Below are 23,150 nucleotides of genomic sequence, written 5' to 3'. Positions count from 1 at the left end.
CGTCCTCACACAGAGACGTCCTCACGCAGAGACGTCCTCGCACGGACACAGAGACGTCCTCACACAGAGACGTCCTCGCACGGACACAGAGACGTCCTCACACAGAGACATCCTCACACAGAGACGTCCTCGCACAGAGACGTCCTCGCACAGAGACGTCCTCGCACAGAGACGTCCTCGCACGGACACAGAGACGTCCTCGCACGGACACAGAGACGTCCTCGTACGGACACAGAGACGTCCTCGCACGGACACAGAGACGTCCTCGCACGGACACAGAGACGTCCGCACACAGAGACGTCCTCGTCCGCACACAGAGACGTCCTCGTACGGACACAGAGACGTCCGCACACAGAGACGTCCTCGTACGGACACAGAGACGTCCGCACACAGAGACGTCCTCGTACGGACACAGACATCCGCACACAGAGACGTCCTCGTACGGACACAGAGACGTCCTCGTACGGACACAGAGACGTCCTCGCACGGACACAGAGACGTCCTCATCCGCACACAGAGACGTCCTCGTACGGACACAGAGACATCCGCACACAGAGACGTCCTCGTACGGACACAGAGACGTCCTCGTACGGACACAGAGACGTCCTCGCACGGACACAGAGACGTCCTCGCACGGACACAGAGACGTCCTCGCACGGACACAGAGACGTCCTCGTCCGCACACAGAGACGTCCTCGTACGGACACAGAGACGTCCTCGTCCGCACACAGAGACGTCCTCGTACGGACACAGAGACGTCCTCGTCCGCACACAGAGACGTCCTCGTCCGCACGCAGAGACGTCCTCGCACGGACGCAGAGACGTCCTCGCACGGACCCGTGGGACCTTTGGGACCTGTCGGACCTTTGGGACCTGTGGGACCTGTCGGACCTGTGGGACCTGTTGGACCTTTGGGACCTGTCGGACCTTTGGGACCTGTCGGACCTGTCGGACCTGTGGGACCTGTCGGACCTGTGGGACCTGTCGGACCTGTTGGACCCTTGGGACCTGTTGGACCCTTGGGACCTTTGGCACCTGTCGGACCTTTGGGACCTGTCGGACCTTTGGGACCTGTCGGACCCGTGGGACCTGTCGGACCCGTGGGACCTGTCGGACCCGTGGGACCTGTCGGACCCGTCGGACTTTTGGGACCCGTCGGACCTGTGGGACCCGTAGGACCTGTGGGACCCGTGGGACCTGTCGGACCCGTGGGACCTGTCGGACCTGTCGGACCCGTGGGACCTGTCGGACCTGTTGGACCTTTGGGACCTGTGGGACCTGTCGGACCTTTGGGACCTGTCGGACCCGTGGGACCTTTGGGACCTGTCGGACCTGTGGGACCTGTCGGACCTTTGGGACCTGTGGGACCTGTGGGACCTGTTGGACCTTTGGGACCTTTGGGACCTGTCGGACCTGTGGGACCTGTCGGACCCGTGGGACCTGTCGGACCCGTGGGACCTGTCGGACCCGTGGGACTTTTGGGACCTGTCGGACCTGTAGGACCTGTCGGACCTGTGGGACCTGTCGGACCCGTGGGACTTTTGGGACCTGTGGGACTTTTGGGACCTGTGGGACTTTTGGGACCTGTCGGACCCGTGGGACCTTTGGGACCTGTTGGACCTTTGGGACCTGTGGGACCTGTTGGACCTGTCGGACCCGTGGGACCTTTGGGACCTGTCGGACCTGTGGGAACTTTGGGACCTGTCGGACCTGTCGGACCTTTGGGACCTGTCGGACCTTTGGGACCTGTCGGACCTGTGGGACCTATCGGACCTGTGGGACCTGTTGGACCTTTGGGACCTGTCGGACCTTTGGGACCTGTCGGACCCGTGGGACCTGTCGGACCCGTGGGACCTGTCGGACCTTTGGGACCTGTCGGACCCGTGGGACCTTTGGGACCTGTCGGACCTGTGGGAACTTTGGGACCTTTGGGACCTGTCGGACCTTTGGGACCTGTCGGACCTTTGGGACCTGTCGGACCCGTGGGACCTTTGGGACCTGTCGGACCTGTGGGAACTTTGGGACCTGTCGGACCTGTCGGACCTTTGGGACCTGTCGGACCTTTGGGACCTGTCGGACCTTTGGGACCTGTCGGACCTGTCGGACCTGTGGGACCTATCGGACCTGTGGGACCTGTTGGACCTGTGGGACCTGTTGGACCTTTGGGACCTGTCGGACCCGTGGGACCTGTCGGACCCGTGGGACCTGTCGGACCCGTGGGACTTTTGGGACCTGTCGGACCTGTGGGACCTGTTGGACCTTTGGGACCTGTTGGACCTTTGGGACCTGTCGGACCTTTGGGACCTGTCGGACATGTGGGACCTGTCGGACCCGTGGGACCTTTGGGACCTGTCGGACCTGTGGGACCTGTCGGACCCGTGGGACCTTTGGGACCTGTCGGACCTTTGGGACCTGTCGGACCTTTGGGACCTGTCGGACCTTTGGGACCTGTCGGACCTTTGGGACCTGTCGGACCTGTGGGACCTGTCGGACCTGTTGGACCCTTGGGACCTGTCGGACCTTTGGGACCTGTCGGACCCTTGGGACCTGTCGGACCCGTGGGACTTTTGGGACCTGTGGAACTTTTGGGACCTGTGGGACTTTTGGGACCTGTCGGACCCGTGGGACCTTTGGGACCTGTCGGACCTGTGGGAACTTTGGGACCTGTCGGACCTTTGGGACCTGTCGGACCTTTGGGACCTGTCGGACCTGTGGGACCTGTCGGACCTGTGGGACCTATCGGACCTGTGGGACCTGTTGGACCTGTGGGACCTGTTGGACCTGTGGGACCTGTCGGACCCGTGGGACCTGTCGGACCCGTGGGACCTGTCGGACCCGTGGGACTTTTGGGACCTGTCGGACCTTTGGGACCTGTGGGACCTGTCGGACCCTTGGGACCTGTCGGACCTTTGGGACCTGTCGGACCCTTGGGACCTGTCGGACCCGTGGGACTTTTGGGACCTGTGGGACTTTTGGGACCTGTCGGACCCGTGGGACCTTTGGGACCCGTCGGACCTGTGGGACCCGTCGGACCCGTGGGACCTGTCGGACCCGTGGGACTTTTGGGACCTGTCGGACTTGTGGGACTTTTGGGACCTGTCGGACCTGTGGGACCTGTCGGACCCTTGGGACCTTTGGGACCTGTCGGACCTTTGGGACCTGTCGGACCCGTGGGACTTTTGGGACCTGTCGGACCTGTGGGACCTGTCGGACCTGTGGGACCTGTTGGACCTTTGGGACCTGTCGGACCCGTGGGACCTTTGGGACCTGTCGGACCCGTGGGACCTGTCGGACCTGTGGGACCTGTCAGACCTTTGGGACCTGTCGGACCTTTGGGACCTGTCGGACCCGTGGGACCTTTGGGACCCGTCGGACCCGTGGGACCCGTCGGACCTGTGGGACCTGTCGGACCTGTCGGACCTTTGGGACCTGTCGGACCTTTGGGACCTGTCGGACATGTGGGACCTTTGGGACCTGTCGGACCTGAATAAACAACGGGGTCTTCTTTTTCTTTTCATTGTGACCAAATCTCAACAAAACATTTAGATGTTATATTCAGTGTTGATGAGTTGTGAAAATGTTTTTCTGTCCCGTGTTTACCCTCCAGACATCTGTGGACCACCTCCCTCGGTACATCCTGGCAGCAGCTCTCAGCATGCAGAGGAGGTGAGTGCCTTCACAGACCGACGTACACCTGGATGTGTGGAGGTTATCAGACGACATGCCAGGGTCTCCTCACACTTTCCCTGCTGCATCACCAGCTGATTAAAAGGTGCAGAAGATGCTGTTGAACACAAGTGTGTTGTAGCAGGGAAACACTAAAACCTGCAGAATGGCAGCGTTGGAGACCACCAAGTCTGCACCACGGTGATGAGAAGTTCCAGTTCATCACCGGGTTCAGGTGGCACTGGTTAAGTCATGACCAAACTGGGAGGACTCGGAGAGCAAAATCTTTGACATGCTGACGTATTTTCATCCATCGGACAAATGTAACCTTGATTTTTTGTCACGTTATATGAGATATAATAATCGTCATCTGGCCAACAATCACGCCCTTTTAGTGCACATTGCACAGATTTTGGAACAAAGTCTCTTTCTGAACAAACAGGTAAATAGTGAAAAAAGTCCCCAGAAGTCAGGAAGGACATAAATGGTCTTCGCCTTAAAAACAAACAAACCTTTCCATTAAAAACTAAAGATTATTATTTCTTTGTTTTGATAAACCTTTTGATCAAATTAATTCCCGATGAAAACGATGAAATTACTGATTGATTAGGATTTCAACCCTGTTTGAGTACATGATGCTAAGATTTCCATCACAAAAATGAGCTATTTTCCATAAAAGCAGCGTTAGTGAGCATGGGGATTGATGTTTAGTCTGTCATCAAGGAACAGACCAAATACTTACTTTGATGCTTTCATATTTTCTGTTGGGCTTCAATGTAGAATTTACAACCCTTTCAAGATATTAGTGTACCCAGAAAGGCTGATAAGCAGGGGCTTCAATAAAGAGGCCACGACAGTCAGTATGGGTACCACGTCTGTTTCATTTTATAACTAAAACTAAAATGAAAGCAGATAAGAAGCAATAAGATGACAGAATGTCATGCTGAGACTGAGAGGCCAACCACTCACCACCAGGGGAGCTGGGAGCATACTAACTCTTAAACAAAGGGGTCTACATAAACACAACTCAAATGGAAAACACCGCACCAATAACTATACACAACACATCACCCTTTAAAGTGAACTCCCAGCATCCAAACCAGGCCGGTGGACGGCGGACCACACCAGCCTCAGCACTAGAAACAAGAAGGGAAGATGTTGAAACTCTAAAATGAAATAAGATCAATAACCTAAAAATGTATCACAACTAACTAAAACAAAACGGCGTATAGTGTTGTGCCTAAAAAGCTATAATTTTATTTATATAAAATTTATATAAATAAATAAATAAATTTATATGATGATGAGAATTCTCATGGTGATGAGGTGGAACGGGAGATTCTCATGGTGATGAGGTGGAACGGGAGATTCTCATGGTGATGAGGTGGAACGGGAGATTCTCATAGTGATGAGGTGGAACGTGAGATTCTCATCGTGATGAGGTGGAACGGGAGATTCTCATGGTGATGAGGTGGAACGGGAGATTCTCATGGTGATGAGGTGGAACGGGAGATTCTCATCATGATGAGGTGGAACGTGAGATTCTCATCGTGATGAGGTGGAACGAGAGATTCTCATGGTGATGAGGTGGAACGGGAGATTCTCATCATGACAAGGTGGAACGGGAGATTCTCATAGTGATGAGGTGGAACGGGAGATTCTCATAGTGATGAGGTGGAACGGGAGATTCTCATAGTGATGAGGTGGAACGGGAGATTCTCATCATCATGAGGTGGAACGGGAGATTCTCATGGTGATGTGGTGGAACGGGAGATTCTCATGGTGATGAGGTGGAACGGGAGATTCTCATCATCATGAGGTGGAACGGGAGATTCTCATGGTGATGAGGTGGAACGGGAGATTCTCATGGTGATGAGGTGGAACGGGAGATTCTCATGGTGATGAGGTGGAACGGGAGACTTTCATGGTGATGAGGTGGAACGGGAGATTCTCATCATAATGAGGTGGAACGGGAGATTCTCATGGTGATGAGGTGGAACGGGAGATTCTCATGGTGATGCGGTGGAACGGGAGACTTTCATGGTGATGAGGTGGAACGGGAGATTCTCATCATAATGAGGTGGAACGGGAGATTCTCATGGTGATGAGGTGGAACGGGAGTTTCTCATCATGATGAGGTGGAACGGGAGATTCTCATGGTGATGAGGTGGAATGGGAGATTCTCATCATGATGAGGTGGAACGGGAGATTCTCATCATGATGAGGTGGAACGGAAGATTCTCATCATGATGAGGTGGAACGGGAGTTTCTCATCATGATGAGGTGGAACGGGAGATTCTCATGATGATGAGGTGGAACGGGAGATTCTCATCATGATGAGGTGGAACGGGAGATTCTCATGGTGATGAGGTGGAACGGAAGATTCTCATCATGATGAGGTGGAACGGGAGATTCTCATCATGATGAGGTGGAACGGGAGATTCTCATGATGATGAGGTGGAACGGGAGATTCTCATCATGATGAGGTGGAACGGGAGATTCTCATGGTGATGAGGTGGAACGGAAGATTCTCATCATGATGAGGTGGAACGGGAGATTCTCATGGTGATGAGGTGGAACGGGAGATGCTCATGGTGATGAGGTGGAACGGGAGATTCTCATCATGATGTGGTGGAACGGGAGATTCTCATCATGATGTGGTGGAACGGGAGATTCTCATCATGAGGTGGAACGGGAGATTCTCATCATGAGGTGGAACGGGAGATTCTCATGGTGATGAGGTGGAATGGGGGATTCTCATCATAATGTGGTGGAACGGGAGATTCTCATCATGATGAGGTGGAACGGGAGATTCTCATCATAATGAGGTGGAACGGGAGATTCTCATGGTGATGAGGTGGAACGGGAGTTTCTCATCATGATGAGGTGGAATGGGAGATTCTCATCATGATGAGGTGGAACGGGAGATTCTCATGGTGATGAGGTGGAATGGGAGATTCTCATCATAATGAGGTGGAACGGGACATTCTCATGGTGATGAGGTGGAACGGGAGATTCTCATGGTGATGAGGTGGAATGGGAGATTCTCATCATGATGAGGTGGAACGGGAGATTCTCATGGTGATGAGGTGGAATGGGAGATTCTCATCATAATGAGGTGGAACGGGACATTCTCATGGTGATGAGGTGGAACGGGAGATTCTCATCATAATGAGGTGGAACGGGAGATTCTCATCATAATGAGGTGGAATGGGACATTCTCATGGTGATGAGGTGGAACGGGAGATTCTCATGGTGATGAGGTGGAACGGGAGATTCTCATCATAATGTGGTGGAACGGGAGATTCTCATCATGATGAGGTGGAACGGGAGATTCTCATGGTGATGAGGTGGAACGGGAGATTCTCATCATAATGTGGTGGAACGGGAGATTCTCATCATGATGAGGTGGAACGGGAGATTCTCATGGTGATGAGGTGGAACGGGAGATTCTCATGGTGATGAGGTGGAACGGGAGATTCTCATGGTGATGAGGTGGAACGGGAGATTCTCATCATGATGAGGTGGAACGGGAGATTCTCATCATAATGTGGTGGAACGTGAGATTCTCATCATGATGAGGTGGAACGGGAGATTCTCATGGTGATGAGGTGGAATGGGAGTTTCTCATCATGATGAGGTGGAACGGGAGATTCTCATTAACATGAGGTGGAACGGGAGATTCTCATGGTGATGAGGTGGAACGGGAGATTCTCATGGTGATGAGGTGGAACGGGAGATTATCATGGTGATGAGGTGGAACGGGAGATTCTCATGGTGATGAGGTGGAACGGGAGATTATCATGGTGATGAGGTGGAACGGGAGATTATCATGGTGATGAGGTGGAACGGGAGATTCTCATGGTGATGAGGTGGAACGGGAGATTATCATGGTGATGAGGTGGAACGGGAGATTCTCATGGTGATGAGGTGGAACGGGAAATTCTCATGGTGATGAGGTGGAACGGGAGATTCTCATCATGATGTGGTGGAACGGGTAATTATCATGGTTCGGGAACAGGAGAACAACGGGCTGTGTTTGTACATGCTCCCTATGGTGGCCCAGTGTGATAGAACAACTAACATGTCAATGTGGAGTAAAATCTCAGAAATGTTTTTACCACCTTTTTGAATTTGTCAGCGAGAAATGAAAGTGCTGGACTATAAGTTGGCTTCATTTATCACGGTGTCTAAACAAAAAGTAATTTCATTTCAATGAAAGTATTTAAAATGTCAGTAAATAAGAAATTCTGTTCAGCTGCTGAAACGTTTCACGTCAGCAGCTGTCTTATGTGTCCCAGCTTCCCCTGAGGCTCCGCCCACCGCACGGACTGTGGTGGAAATACTCAGTCTTGAGAAGTTGTAATACATCTAAGAGTCAACTGTCTTCTTACAATCAGTATTTTATTAAAAACTAATACCAGCTGGAGCTTGGAGAGAGATCTCTGCAGAATGGAGAAAACCACCAGTTTACATAGTTTTCAAAACTCCTCCTCTGTTGCTGGGTATATCTCAGAGAACGTCCATTCTCTCTTGTTCAGAGCTAAACTGAGCTCACGAGGCATCAGTCACCCATAACCTTTAACCTTAAGCAACTGGTCAAACAGGCAGCTGACAAGCACACTTCAGTCAAAGATCATATGACTTAAAGAAAGCTTAGTGCATCAATACAAAACACAGCAGGATCACAGCATATATGTCTAATAATACAAAGAAAAGCCAACAGGACACCTATCTGCTTCAGTCTGCAGTGAGCAGGATGTCAGATGTTGTTTCTGTCCACCGCAGGTCTCTGATGAGGGAGCAGATCAGCCCGTTCCTGCTGGAAGATGCTGATGATGAGGAGGAGGAAGAATGAGGCAGTAACCCTGTTGGACCTTCACCTTCATCCTGCATATCCGGCTCGGGGGATGTTTTCCTGGACGAGTTTGGAAGTCCTGGTTTATCCTCATGTGAAGGAAGCGGAGTTGTTGAGTTTTATATTTTTCTGATCATTAAAGGTGTGAGAGCTGGAGTGGCGTGTTGACTCTTTCTGCAGAACGAGCAGCAGCGACGGACGTCCTGCGGTTATCGTAGTGACTCAATTTTCAGAAAGACTTCCGAGTAGTCTGGACCACTGCAGAGGAAGGGATTAACAGGGAGAGCTCCATGAATCCGTCCTTTTTAATAGATTGAATAAAAGGATTAAAATGATCTTTTGGTGTCCGGTTTCTGCTCCTTTAGCTTTGCCAAACACCGATAATGGAGCCCAAACACTTCACCTGGATCCTGAAGCAGGAGGCATGCTCTGCAAACTGACGGCTCAGCGCCAGGTAGCATGGAAGTTCTCTGTGAGCATCTTAGTTTATCTTCAGCACCAATGTGAAAATATTCAGTTCATTTGATACGGACAGGTCCATGGGAATCACATTTTAGCCAGGACAGACTGTCTGCCGCTGGTTTGCAGGTAAACACCGGATCGGCTCACGTTAGCTGCTGTACCTGCACAGGGAGTACATCACATCCAGAAATGAGCATGTATTGACATGCTAATTTCATGACATCTTTAATGGCTATGAAAATTACTGGTGTGATAGGCAGGGTACACCTGTCCAGGTAAACAAATGACAGGATGCCATCTACTTCCTCCAGGAATCAATTCCAGACATTCCTGCTGAGGCACAATGAAGCTGCTGTAGCAGCAGACGATGCAGCGTACTGAAAATATCCCGGTAGCTCTATCGCCTGGATCACCGCTGCATTCCACGACCTAGAGCAGCTGATTAGACTGGACCCTCGGCGCGCTAGAGCAGCTGGTTAGACTGGACCCTCGGAGAGCTAGAGCGGCTGGTTAGACTGGACCCTCGGAGAGCTAGAGCGGCTGGTTAGACTGGACCCTCGGAGAGCTAGAGCGGCTGGTTAGACTGGACCCTCGGAGAGCTAGAGCGGCTGGTTAGACTGGACCCTCGGAGAGCTAGAGCGGCTGATTAGACTGGACCCTCGGAGCGCTAGAGCGGCTGGTTAGACTGGACCAGGTATACCCAGCGCTAGAGCGGCTGGTTAGACTGGACCCTCGGAGCGCTAGAGCGGCTGGTTAGACTGGACCCTCGGAGAGCTAGAGCGGCTGGTTAGACTGGACCCTCGGAGCGCTAGAGCGGCTGGTTAGACTGGACCAGGTATACCCAGCGCTAGAGCAGCTGGTTAGACTGGACCCTCGGAGCGCTAGAGCGGCTGGTTAGACTGGACCCTCGGAGAGCTAGAGCAGCTGGTTAGACTGGACCCTCGGAGCGCTAGAGCAGCTGGTTAGACTGGACCCTCGGAGAGCTAGAGCGGCTGGTTAGACTGGACCCTCGGAGCGCTAGAGCGGCTGGTTAGACTGGACCCTCGGAGCGCTAGAGCGGCTGGTTAGACTGGACCCTCGGAGCGCTAGAGCTGCTGGTTAGACTGGACCAGGTGTACCCAGCGCTAGAGCGGCTGGTTAGACTGGACCCCTCGGAGCGCTAGAGCGGCTGGTTAGACTGGACCCCTCGGAGCGCTAGAGCGGCTGGTTAGACTGGACCCCTCGGAGCGCTAGAGCGGCTGGTTAGGCTGGGCCCTCGACGCTAGAGCGGCTGGTTAGGCTGGGCCCTCGACGCGCTACGCGGCTGTAGCTCCAGAGCCTATCAGAGGGGCATGTCTACCAGCTGCATGATGGTCTGATGAACTGGGATGTCAGAAGAAGGTCTTTCCTCAGACAGGAGGGACAGAAATGAAAGAGCGTTCCGGTCGTCACAGAAAGTGCAGTTTATTGAAAAGACTGAACGTTTGCAGTCTGCAACCATTTCCGCACAAACACACACACAAGTATTTACAGAAGAATAAGTGATAAATGATTGATGATCTCTAGATCTTGTTGATGCTGGCTGCAGGCAGGGTGGACTTGTCCAGGTCATTGAAGTACGGGTGTGTCATGGCCTCGCGAGCAGAGATCCTCTTCGGAGGGTTGTAGGTCAACATTTTCTACAGAGGAGACGAGAAAGCAACATGAGCTGCTGGCGAAGAGGTCCACCTCACGCTGAGGCAGCCACTTCCAAACCAAACACTTATTGATCGTTGTGAAGAATGCTGATCAGCAGAACCGTTGCAAAGCGAAACAGTTCAGGTTAAAAACGTGACCAAAGCGTCGCTGCCATGTGTGTCCCACACCCGTCATCTCTTCACCTCCATTATGGCAGGGCCCAAAATAACAGCCCTGATGCAAGTCGGACCCGTACCAGAGCCTGTACCACGGCCCGACCCGTACCACGGCCTGTACCAGAGCCCGACCCGTACCACGGCCTGTACCAGAGCCCGACCCGTACCACGGCCTGTACCACGGCCCGACCCGTACCACGGCCTGTACCAGAGCCCGACCCGTACCACGGCCTGTACCAGAGCCCGACCCGTACCACGGCCTGTACCAGAGCCCGACCCGTACCAGAGCCTGTACCAGAGCCCGACCCGTACCACAACCTGTATCAGCGCCCATACCAACCCGTACAGTACCGACCCGTACCACGGCCCGACCCGTACCACGGCCTGTACCAGAGCCCGACCCGTACCACGGCCCGACCCGTACCACAACCTGTATCAGCGCCCATACCAACCCGTACAGTACCGACCCGTACCAGCCCACCAACGAGTTTCCTTGAATACGTTACAAACTCTGCATTCCTTGGCTGAGCGAGGCGGGAAATGTTTCAGCGGGATTTTAGTTGCCTTCAATAACCGCCGGGTTATTGAAGGCAGGAGCTGAAGCCACCATACTTACCGCGAGCAGGTCCAGACCGTCCTCATCCAGGTTCTTCACCATGGACGACAGGTTGCCCGACTTCCATTTGGGGAAAGTGTTTTTGTAGTCTGGAAGACTTTCCACCTCCGGCCACACATCGTTGTTCGGGGTTCCCAGAGTCCTGTTGGCGTCACAGCGGTTAGTCCAGTCCACCGACCCAAAACCTAGACCAGTCCACCGACCCTAAACCTAGACCAGTCCACCGACCCTAAACCTAGTCCAGTCCACCGACCCAAAACCTAGACCAGTCCACCGACCCAAAACTAGACCAGTCCACTGACCATAACCTAGACCAGTCCACAGACCCAAAACTAAGCCCGTCCACTGACCCTAACCTAGACCAGTCCACTGACCCTAAACTAGACCAGATCCTAATCTAGAACAGTCCAGTGATTTCTAGCTAGTTGTTCCTATTTCGTTATGCCTAACCCTTTGCACCATCTAAAGCTCGTCATGCTCTACGTTCTGTGTGTCGTACATGAACTGTGATGTAGAAATGAAGTGTTGCTGGGTTTGCATGTTGGCACAACAGCACAGCCTTGCTTAAAGTCAACATGAATGAATGGCGCAGTAAACCAGCATATCAACTGTCTGATGCCTGACTACAGCTGGAAGAGAAAGACCTGGTATGAAACTTCCTCATCAGCACTCGTAATTCTGTCAGTCGGTTTTGCAAGTGAGTGTGTCATTAGTTGACCAGCGCCTGACTTCATGTCTAGTGGTCGGGAGGAAGCCGGATACCCGGAGAGAACCATGGATACACGGGGAGAACACGTAGACTATGCACTGTTCGAACCTTCCCGCTGCCCAGACGGGAACCTTGCTGTTAGCTCCGCTACACATGAGCTGCTGTCACACGTCTGAGGTTTCAGTCAGATTTTATTTTGGTTCTACACAACTACCATGTGCACAAAGTCGGTTCTCATGTCCATAAAAACCATAATGTTTCTCACCCTGACGAGAAAAGCTTACGCTGCTCGCTAACTGCTGCTTAGTGTTTGCAGCCCAGACACCAGACTTTATGCCTCCGCTTCACTTTAACGCTGCATTTCTGTCATTTAATTATGACACAGTAGTTTATGATCAGTTATGGTTGGATATCGTCACATGTCCGTCCGTCCGTCCGTCCGTCCGTCCCCCCCCAGTCTTGCAAGGGTTTTACACCGTAGCAGACGTTTGGGGTCAAACTGGTTCAGAGTTCCTGGATCTTCCCCAGTCTACATTTATGGTGCTTCTTCTACCTGAAGATCCTGAAGAGCTGGTCTATCTCGGAGTCTCCGTGGAACAGGGGCTTCTTAGTGCTCAGTTCAGCGAAGATGGTCCCGGTGCTCCAAACATCGACAGGGGTGGAATATCTGGGTGAACCCAGAAGGACCTCTGGAGCCCGGTACCACAGAGTCACAATCTGACACACACAAGGTTTCATTAGCTGCTTAGAAAAGGCCGAGCAGCTCCACAGGCTGTGTGCAACCAGTCCCACCTCATGGGTGTAAACCCGGACAGGAACACCGAAGGCCCGGGCCAAGCCAAAGTCGGCCAGTTTGATGACTCCTTTGTTGTCGATCAGGAGGTTCTGGGGTTTCAGGTCACGGTGTAGAACTCTGCGACAGTGGCAGAAATAAATTCCCTCCAAGATCTGATAGAGATAGCTCTGCGGAGAGGAGGAGGGTTGACACTGGTAAGACAGGAGGAATTCATATCCCAGCAGACACTGGTGATGGTTACCTTAACAAGCATGGGGTCCATGTACTGGCCGGAGGGGATAGAGTCCAGGTACTTCTTCAGGTCCATGGACAGGAACTCAAAGATGAGGTAGAGACGGGACTCCTGCATCAGGACGTCAAGCAGCCTGGGACACATCAGACCAGTTAGACCACCGGTCAGACCAGTCAGACCGCAGGTCAGACCAGGTGTGTCACATTCCTGACTTCTGCTGAGTCCCCAACTTGCTGAGGAGGAACCGCAACAAAGTCCGTTCCGGTCTTTCCAGATGGAGCGTTACGTCCCCGCGTCGTGTTGCGTTTCTTTGCTGAATGGCGACGCTACGTGTTCAGAACCGTATCGTACCGTGTAGCCAAACGTCCCGGTCCCAGTCCGTCAGCCGCCACGGCCGCAGACGGGAACCAGTCCGTCAGCCGCCACGGCCGCAGACGGGAACCAGTCCGTCAGCTGCCACGGCCGCAGACGGGAACCAGTCCGTCAGCTGCCACGGCCGCAGACGGGAACCAGTCCGTCAGCCGCCACGGCCGCAGACGGGAACCAGTCCGTCAGCCGCCACGGCCGCAGACGGGAACCAGTCCGTCAGCCGCCACGGCCGCAGACGGGAACCAGTCCGTCAGCCGCCACGGCCGCAGACGGGAACCAGTCCGTCAGACGCCACGGCCGCAGACGGGAACCAGTCCGTCAGCCGCCACGGCCGCAGACGGGAACCAGTCCGTCAGCTGCCACGGCCGCAGACGGGAACCAGTCCGTCAGCTGCCACGGCCGCAGACGGGAACCAGTCCGTCAGCCGCTACAGCTAAAGCCAGAGAAAAGGAAACGTACCGTACAACGTTGGGGTGTTTCAGCTCCTGAAGCAAAGACACCTCCCTGACGGCAGTGCTGGGAACGCCCTCCTCCTCACTCTCCAGACGGATCTTCTTCATAGCTACAACCTGCCCGGTGGCCTTGTGCCGTCCCTTGTACACCACCCCGTAGGTACCTGAAAGCACCGCAAGCAGCACGTCAGTGGATCTGCTCACACACAAATGCCTCGTCCCGATCCAGTCCCGCCTCTCCGATCCAGTCCCGCCTCCCCGATCCAGTCCCGCCTCCCCGATCCAGTCCCGCCTCTCTGATCCAGTCCCGCCTCTCTGATCCAGAACACGGGCTTGGATTAAAAGTCTTCTTGCTTTCTGAAGGTCTCTCTTCTCAACGCTCCTTTTACAGAAGAATCTGTCTTTCTGAAACCATTTCAACGTTAAAGTCTCTTTTTCCTCTGAAACTGTGTGGAACCCGACCCGGTCTGTCTGGAGGTCCCTGAAGACTTCCGCCTTGTGTAAAGGTTTTCTTCAATCCTAAACTTCCTGCACCGCAGAAAGCAACCCTACTAACCGGCAGAACATCCTGGAAGTCTTCCACAAACCATTTTATATTAGAATGCAACCAGACCAACCTTCTCCAATTTTCTCAATTTTGACGTAATCTTCCATGTTCGTCTGGAAGACAAGAGGAAAACAGGGTTTTAGTTTCACCGCTAAACTGGCAGCAAGTTACTGGTTAGTTACTAGTTAACTACTAGTTATTACAGATGCTAACTTATCCTTTAACTGCCATCTTACAAGTGCTGGTTAGTTACTAGTTAACTACTAGTTATTACAGGTGCTAACTTAGTCTTTCGCTGCAATCTTACAAGTGCTGGTTAGTTACTAGTTAACTACTAGTTATTACAGATGCTAACTTATCCTTTAACTGCCATCTTACAGGAGCTTGTTAGTTACTAGTTAACTACTAGTTATTACAGATGCTAACTCATCCTTTAACTGCCATCTTACATGAGCTGGTTAGTTGCTAGTTAACTACTAGTTATTACAGATGCTAACTCATCCTTTAACTGCCATCTTACAGGAGCTGGTTAGTTGCTAGTTAACTACTAGTTATTACAGGTGCTAACTTAGTCTTTCGCTGCAATTTTACAAGTGCTGGTTAGTTACTAGTTAACTACTAGTTATTACAGGTGCTAACTTAGTCTTTCGCTGCAATATTACAAGTGCTGGTTAGTTACTAGTTAACTACTAGTTATTACAGATGCTAACTTAGCCTTTAACTGCCATCTTACAGGAGCTTGTTAGTTACTAGTTAACTACTAGTTATTACAGACGCTAAATTAGCCTTTAGCTGCCATCTTACAGGAGCTGGTTAGTTACTAGTTAACTACTAGTTACTACAGATGCTAACTTAGCCTTTAGCTGCTGCTAGACTGCTATATCGCAACTTTTACTGTAACATCAGAATATTAAGAGAATCATCAACTATCATCAGCTATTAGCTTCCAGCATGCTAAGCGCTATTAGCTTCCAGCGTGCTAACAGCTATTAGCTTCCAGCGTGCTAACAGCTATTAGCGTCCAGTGTGCTAACAGCTAGTCAGGGCTAACAAGCTTTCTGTCACTAACCCATATCTCCAACCAAACCCACACATCCATAACGGACCATGGTTGCCAGAAAACACACCGAAAGTAGTCGCTTTACCTGTATTCTGGACCGACACACACCGTGAACAGGCTGTTGTGGACCAACACACACCGGGAGCAGACACACACACCGGGAACAAACTGTTGCTGCACTGCAGACAAACGCTTTTGAATTGACCGCAAGGACGGCGACGGTTCAAAATCCACCAATCAGCGAGCGTCATGGACTTCAAAACGACCAATCAGGACAGAGATTGCCACGTAGCCAGCGCGGGAGACGTGCCACGGTGATGTGTTTACTGGCAGTGGGATAACTGAGAGCTCCGCTGGTCATGGACCTGAGAAAGAATTTATTTAATGAACCCTGAAAAGGAAACTTTAACATTGGCAACGTATCAATTTCCTGACCGTAAAGAACATGACAACATAGATCCTGACAATAATTTTTTATTGATTTAGAGAATGATTGTTCATATTATCCAGAAGAATTCATAAACACAAGAATGGAAACAGAGAGAATGTTATCAAAAATTTTAATAGTAGAAGCTTCATTTATAATATTTCAAAAATAGACCAGTGTTATAGAGAGTTGAAAAATGCCTTTTCAGCCATTTCTGACCCCAGGCTGTAGCTGGATGGATAATATCATGGAAATGATCACAGCTTAAATGGGAATAGAAAATTCTAACGAGAAAAGCAGAATAGCAAATGTGAATGCTCTTTTATGCTGAACAATAAATATAAAAAATTCCATGATCACTTCATTTTTCAGGCAAACTTTAATGAAACTCTAAGTTCCCAGGACAACTGGAACACTCGATTAGAACATGTTCAGATGTAGGGTCAGTGAAGTCAACTTCTACCCTGGAGAGCCTGAAAATCCACAGTATGATACATATACTAGTACCAGAAAGAAGTAAAAAGCACCAGACAGAATTGAACCATTTGGGAACATTTTATTTCTGAACTCAGAAACATCTAAAACAAGCAGGCAGTAGATTGCTCAGAAAGAGCTGAAACTTTAGAACATAAAAAGCAGAACCACTCCTTCATTCCCAACAGCCGTAGTTTAAAGGAACATAACCAAGTTATAGAGCTAAAGGTAGAGGATCACTTGTGTGGACTAATAGTTCTGTAAACTCCTGGTTTTCCAGGTAGTGGTCCTCCTCCAACTGGACTGAAACTGGTTCCTAACAGATCCAATCAAAATTCCTGACTTCAGACCAACTGTTTGAGTTTCAGCTTTGTCGCCTGCTGTTGGTACATCTACCGTCTGCTGAGTTCACAATACTGGTTCATACTGGGACAGGGTGTTCACAAACTTTCAACTCATGACAAACTTTCCCATCTGAAGATCACTCATGACTGAGCACTTCATCCACAGCTGGGTGTGTCTCATGCTGTTCAGGCATATCGCCCATCTAGATCTGGATGTTTTCACCCAGTGATGACTCCACCTGGAACCAGTTGAAGTTGGGCTGCTTTCAGTCAGTTCTGCATGAGAGGAGGAACTTTGTACCAAAGGCCGTCAGATGGAGGACCGGCAGATGCTGATGGATCTGAGTGGAGATTTATTCCTGTGTGTCCAGTGTGTCAGTGTACACCCAGTGTGTGTCCGGTGTCCAGTGTGTCCAGTATGTCCGGTGTGTCCAGTGTATCCAGTGTGTCCAGTGTGTCCGATGTGTCCGGTGTGTCCAGTGTGTCCAGTGTATTCAGTGTGTCCAGTGTGTCCAGTGTGCCCAGTGTACCCAGTGTGAACAGTGTGTCCAATGTGTCCAGTGTGTCAGTGTACACCCAGTGTGTATCCAGTGTGTCCAGTGTATCCAGTGTGTCCAGTGTGTCCAGTATGTCCAGTGTGTCCAGTGTATCCAGTGTGTCCAGTGTATCCAGTGTGTCCAGTGTGCCCAGTGTGTCCAGTGTGAACAGTGTGTCCAGTGTATCCAGTGTGTCAGTGTACACCCAGTGTGTATCCAGTGTGTCCAGTGTATCCAGTGTGTCCAGTGTGTCCAGTATGTCCAGTGTGTCCAGTGTATCCAGTGTGTCCAGTGTATCCAGTGTGTCCAGTGTGTCCAGTGTATCCAGTGTGTCCAGTGTGTCCAGTATGTCCAGTGTGTCCAGTGTATCCAGTGTGTCCAGTGTGTCCAGTGTATCCAGTGTGTCAGTGTACACCCAGTGTGTATCCAGTGTGTCCAGTGTATCCAGTGTGTCAGTGTATCCAGTGTGCCCAGTGTGTCCAGTGTACCCAGTGTGAACAGTGTGTCCAGTGTATCCAGTGTGTCCAGTGTGCCCAATGTGTCCAGTGTGCCCAGTGTGCCCAATGTGTCCAGTGTGTCCAGTGTACCCAGTGTGAACAGTGTATCCAGTGTGTCCAGTGTGAACAGTGTGTCAGTGTATCCAGTGTGCCCAGTGTGTCCAGTGTGAACAGTGTATCCAGTGTATCCAGTGTGTCCAGTGTGCCCAATGTGCCCAATGTGTCCAGTGTGCCCAGTGTGTCCAGTGTACCCAGTGTGCCCAATGTGTCCAGTGTGTCCAGTGTGCCCAATGTGTCCAGTGTGTCCAATGTGTCCAGTGTACCCAGTGTGCCCAATGTGTCCAGTGTGTCCAATGTGTCCAGTGTGCCCAGTGTGTCAGTGTACACCCAGTGTGTGTCCAATGTGTCCAGTGTGCCCAATGTGTCCAGTGTACCCAGTGTGCCCAATGTGTCCAGTGTGTCCAGTGTGCCCAATGTGTCCAGTGTGTCCAATGTGTCCAGTGTGCCCAGTGTGTCAGTGTACACCCAGTGTGTGTCCAATGTGTCCAGTGTGCCCAATGTGTCCAGTGTGTCCAGTGTATCCAGTGTGTCCAATGTGTCCAGTGTGCCCAGTGTGAACAGTGTATCCAGTGTACCCAGTGTGAACAGTGTGTCCAGTGTATCCAGTGTGTCAGTGTATCCAGTGTGCCCAGTGTGTCCAGTGTACCCAGTGTGAACAGTGTATCCAGTGTATCCAGTGTGCCCAATGTGTCCAGTGTGCCCAGTGTGTCCAGTGTACACCCAGTGTGTGTCCAGTGTGAAAAGTGTGTCCAGTGTGTCCAGTGTATCCAGTGTACACCCAATGGGTGTCCAGTGTGTCCAGTGTGAAAAGTGTGTCCACTGTACCCAGTGTGTTCAGTGTGTCCAGTGTATCCAGTGTGTCCAGTGTGTCCAGTGTGTCCAGTGTGCCCAGTGTGTCCAATGTGTCCAGTGTGTCCAGTGTGAACAGTGTATCCAGTGTATCCAGTGTGTCCAGTGTACCCAGTGTGAACAGTGTGTCCAGTGTATCCAGTGTGTCCAGTGTGCCCAGTGTGTCCAATGTCTCCAGTGTGTCCAATGTGTCCAGTGTGTCCAGTGTGCCCAGTGTGTCCAATGTGTCCAGTGTGTCCAATGTGTCCAGTGTGCCCAGTGTGCCCAGTGTGTCCAATGTGTCCAGTGTGTCCAGTGTGAACAGTGTATCCAGTGTATCCAGTGTGTCCAGTGAACCCAGTGTGAACAGTGTATCCAGTGTATTCAGTGTGTCCAGTGTGTCCAGTGTGCCCAGTGTACCCAGTGTGAACAGTGTGTCCAGTGTACCCAGTGTGTCCAGTGTGCCCAGTGTGTCCAGTGTGCCCAGTGTGTCCAGTGTACCCAGTGTATCCAGTGTGCTCAGTGTACCCAGTGTGAACAGTGTGTCCAGTGTATCCAGTGTGCCCAGTGTATCCAGTGTGCCCAGTGTGCCCAGTGTGTCCAGTGTGCCCAGTGTCTCCAATGTGTCCAGTGTGCCCAGTGTGTCCAGTGTACCCAGTGTGCCCAATGTGTCCAGTGTGTCCAGTGTGTCCAGTGTACCCAGTGTGAACAGTGTGTCCAGTGTATCCAGTGTGTCCGGTGTGTCCAGTGTGTCCAGTGTATCCAGTGTATTCAGTGTGTCCAGTGTACCCAGTGTGAACAGTGTGTCCAGTGTACCCAGTGTGCCCAATGTGTCCAGTGTGCCCAGTGTGTCCAGTGTACCCAGTGTGCCCAATGTGTCCAGTGTGCCCAGTGTGTCCAATGTGTCCAGTGTGCCCAGTGTGTCCAGTGTGAACAGTGTATCCAGTGTGTCCAGTGTACCCAGTGTGAACAGTGTGTCCAGTGTATCCAGTGTGTCCAGTGTGCCCAGTGTACCCAGTGTATCCAGTGTGCTCAGTGTACCCAGTGTACCCAGTGTGTCCAGTGTATCCAGTGTACCCAGTGTGAAGAGTGTGTCCAGTGTATCCAGTGTAAACAGTGTGTCCAGTGTGCCCAATGTGTCCAGTGTGCCCAGTGTTCCCAGTGTATCCAGTGTGTCCAGTGTACACCCAGTGTGTGTCCTGTGTGTCCAGTGTGAAAAGTGTGTCCAGTGTGTCCAGTGTATCCAGTGTACACCCAGTGTGTCCAGTGTGAAAAGTGTGTCCACTGTACCCAGTGTACCCAGTGTGTCCAGTGTGTCCAGTGTGTTCAGTGTGTCCAGTGTATCCAGTGTGTTCAGTGTATCCAGTGTGTTCAGTGTGTCCAGTGTGTTCAGTGTATCCAGTGTGTCCAGTGTGAACAGTGTATCCAGTGTATCCAGTGTGTCCACTGTACCCAGTGTGTCCAGTTTGTGTCAAGAGTGTGCCTAGTGTACCCAGTATGTGTCCAGTCTATCCAGTGTACCCAGTCGTGTGTCAAGAGTGTGTCCAGTGAACCCAATGTGTCCAGTCTATCCAGTGTACCAAGTGTGTACCCAGTGTGTCCACTGTACCCAGTGTGTCCAGTGTGTACCCAGTGTATCCAGTCTGTCCAGTCTGTCCAGTGTGTGTCCAGTGTGTCCCCAGTGTGTACCCAGTGTGTCCAGTGTATCCAGTGTGTCCAGTGTGTCCAATGTGTGTCCTGTGTATCCAGTGTGTCCAGTGTGTCCAATGTGTGTCCTGTGTGACTTCCACTTCAACCCTTTATGGGGCAAATAACTTTTGTTTTCTGTCGCCTCGTGCAGCTCAGGATGGGGGATTGGATTGAAGTCATGACTCGATGCAATCAGTTAGTTTCTATTATAGGATATGTATGAATTGGTTTGAAATGATGTGTATGTTGATTCGGGTATGTAAAGTGCCCTGTGACAACATTGTTGTGAAGTGGCGCTATACAAATAAAGTTGAATTGAATTGAATAGAATTTTCTTTCATATTCAGCATGAAACTTTTTTGTTGTTAATGTAACAACAGAATGAAGGACTTGCTACATAGCAGAAATACAATTTTAGGTTAAAATGTCTAATTTCAAGGTATTTCATTGAGTTAACATTACAAATGTGGGGCAAAGAGCCGTCCCATGAGCGATCGCCGTAGAAACATCCAACAGAAGCCCCACTTGATGTCTTCGGCCAGTGTGGAACTGTGACTGGATGGTGAGATGATGGAGACGCTTTTTTCCACTGTGTCGTCTTGCAGCATCCCTCTCTTCCTTCCTTTCATCTGTATTTATCTCTGATGTGCTTGGAAACGCTCCTCTTCCCGTGTGGGACCAGAGGTCAGTCATCACCACTTTATCGTAATTTTTTTTCGAATGTTTATAGATGAGAAGAGGTGGAAAAACACAGTTTCAGGGTGTATGGGTTGGATCCATCTGAAATCACACACAGGCACAACAAATGCAGTGGCTGACTGAAACATGAACGATGAACTAAAGACGGAGAAATTAACCTTTACTGAGTAACACAGTTCATTCAGTGCATCAAAAATAATTGCAGTTACACTGTTAGTATGATATACAAGCCCAATGGAAACAATTCCTATCAAGTCATATCTTGCACAGTTTTATATAGTTTTATTTGTCCATGTTGTATCATTCAGATTTCTGTCCAACACCTCAAGTTGAATATGAATTTACTTTCCTGATAAAACAAAACATTTCTGGAAAACCTTCCAGATGTTTTTCCCAGCAGAAGATAAACAGATATCAGATGATGAAACTGAGGAGACCTTTTATCATTTGGCTATTTTTTCCTATTTTTTCTATTTTTCTATCTACATTTTTTCATTTTTCTATCTACATTTTTTTTTATTTTTCTATCTATATTTTGTCTATTTTTCTATCTACATTTTTTATTTCTCTATCTACATTTTTCTATTTTCTATCTACATTTTTTCTATTTTTCTGTCTACATTTTTTTTTATTTTTCTATCTACATTTTTTTTATTTTTCTATCTACATTTTTTCTATTTTCTATCTACATTTTTTTTTTATTTCTCTATCTACATTTTTTTAAATATTTTTCTATCTACATTTAGCATCCCAACTAATTTTGGAACTAGGCTTGTAAAATATTTCATGCAAACTTATTGGTAAAGCTGACAAAGTCTTGTAAAGAATGACAAAGTCTACGAACTGTGGACTAACACAGTTAACACAGACTAATTTTTGAGGACTACAGGTCAGGACTTACTGGGTATCCTGATCTGGAAGTGGTTGAGAACAGTAAGAACCTCCACAGCTTCGGTCTTACTATGAAACTCCAACAAACCAGAGGCGGTCTTAGAAGAGGCTGAAGAGGAAACATCACATAAAAACCCAAATGAATCAAACAAAAACAACCATGTTCCATTTAAAGCCAGAAATAAACTGGAACAGAACCTCGGAGTACGTCGCAGGCGGCATCTCTACTTACGTCTGGCATCTAACATCTTGAATTTAGTAAAGCCGGGCACTTCATGCTCCGCGCACAACTACAGAAACACGGAAACAGACATGACTTACTGCGGTAGGTTCTGAGTTTCTGAGGGTTTTGACTGTCATCAGAACCACTTGGCATTGTAATCTGCATTTAGCAGGAAACAAAGAGAATGTAAAGAAACATGTTGGTGAGCTGGATCCTCTGGATCTTAAAGATCTCAGAGTTTCCCATCAGAACTTCACCCAGACTACAGCTTTACTGCTGGTTCCTTCTGAACGTTGACCAGTAGAACCTTCACCTATCAGAGCGTCTTCACGGAACCAGATCCCAGGATAGCTAGAGGTATCCCCCTGGTACTGGATCTGAGAATGGTTTTCCTCTATGATACTCGTTCTGGCGGAGGTTTTCCTCTCTGGTACTGGTTTTGGTGGAGGTTTTCCTCTCTGGTTCTGGTTCTGGTGGAGGTTTTCCTCTCTGGTTCTGGTTCTGGTGGAGGTTTTCCTCTCTAGTTCTGGTTCTGGTGGAGGTTTTCCCTCCACGGTTCTGGTTCAGGTGGAATTTTTTCCCCCCTGGTTCTGGTTCTGGTGGACATTTTCCCCTCTGGTTCTGGTTCAGGTGGTCCAAATAAAGTCCAAAGCTTTATCTACAGGAAACACACCTTCAGTAAGTAATCTTGAGATGTACACGGAGGAACGTTGTAGTAGTGCAGCACAGCAGACGGAGGCTGGATGATGTTTTTGGAAGCTTGTCCTGCGCTGCTGAAGCGGTTATTTCTGGTCATGGCAAAGTCCTTATAGCTTCTGCTCCCGTCCTCCAAGTCAAACACCTGACCGGGTATCACTGCATGCTGCTTGGAAACACTACACAC

General features: G+C 50.3%; 3 protein-coding genes across 3 annotated transcripts in view; 1 reads left to right on the top strand and 2 right to left on the bottom strand.

Moving 5' to 3' along the window:
- Window positions 1–8,740, top strand: part of ctu2 (cytosolic thiouridylase subunit 2 homolog (S. pombe)) — a gene marked incomplete at its 5' end in the record, with an annotated part of 37,882 nt that extends 29,142 nt beyond the window's left edge. The window contains 2 exons of the mRNA XM_079249378.1: window positions 3,608–3,666; window positions 8,455–8,740. Coding sequence (XP_079105504.1) covers window positions 3,608–3,666; window positions 8,455–8,524 — 129 coding nt within the window. The 3' untranslated portion in view covers window positions 8,525–8,740. The remainder of the gene's footprint in view (window positions 1–3,607; window positions 3,667–8,454) is intronic.
- A 1,787-nt stretch (window positions 8,741–10,527) lies between these two features.
- Window positions 10,528–15,764, bottom strand: cdk1 (cyclin dependent kinase 1; the record flags this gene model as incomplete). Its single annotated transcript, XM_079249094.1, has 8 exons — window positions 15,685–15,764; window positions 14,610–14,652; window positions 14,000–14,156; window positions 13,181–13,304; window positions 12,936–13,106; window positions 12,697–12,860; window positions 11,435–11,576; window positions 10,528–10,644 (listed from the first exon to the last, which is right to left on the bottom strand). Exons 2-8 carry the CDS (start codon window positions 14,644–14,646, stop codon window positions 10,528–10,530), a joined length of 912 nt encoding a protein of 303 aa, XP_079105220.1. The 5' UTR covers window positions 14,647–14,652; window positions 15,685–15,764.
- Window positions 15,765–21,178: 5,414 nt separating this feature from the next.
- LOC306762772 (heterogeneous nuclear ribonucleoprotein L-like) overlaps window positions 21,179–23,150 on the bottom strand; it is a gene marked incomplete at its 3' end in the record, with an annotated part of 50,355 nt that continues 48,383 nt past the window's right edge. Inside the window, exons 10-13 of the mRNA XM_079249377.1 lie at window positions 22,941–23,142; window positions 22,277–22,334; window positions 22,055–22,153; window positions 21,179–21,234 (exon numbers count right to left, since the gene is read on the bottom strand). Coding sequence (XP_079105503.1) covers window positions 21,179–21,234; window positions 22,055–22,153; window positions 22,277–22,334; window positions 22,941–23,142 — 415 coding nt within the window. The remainder of the gene's footprint in view (window positions 21,235–22,054; window positions 22,154–22,276; window positions 22,335–22,940; window positions 23,143–23,150) is intronic.

The sequence above is a fragment of the Telmatherina bonti genome, assembly GCF_933228915.1.
Source record: "Telmatherina bonti genome assembly, chromosome: 11".
NCBI classification, from domain to species: domain Eukaryota; kingdom Metazoa; phylum Chordata; class Actinopteri; order Atheriniformes; family Telmatherinidae; genus Telmatherina; species Telmatherina bonti.
Note: the sequence above shows the minus strand (reverse complement) of the source record. Positions and strands in the feature narration are given on the sequence as shown.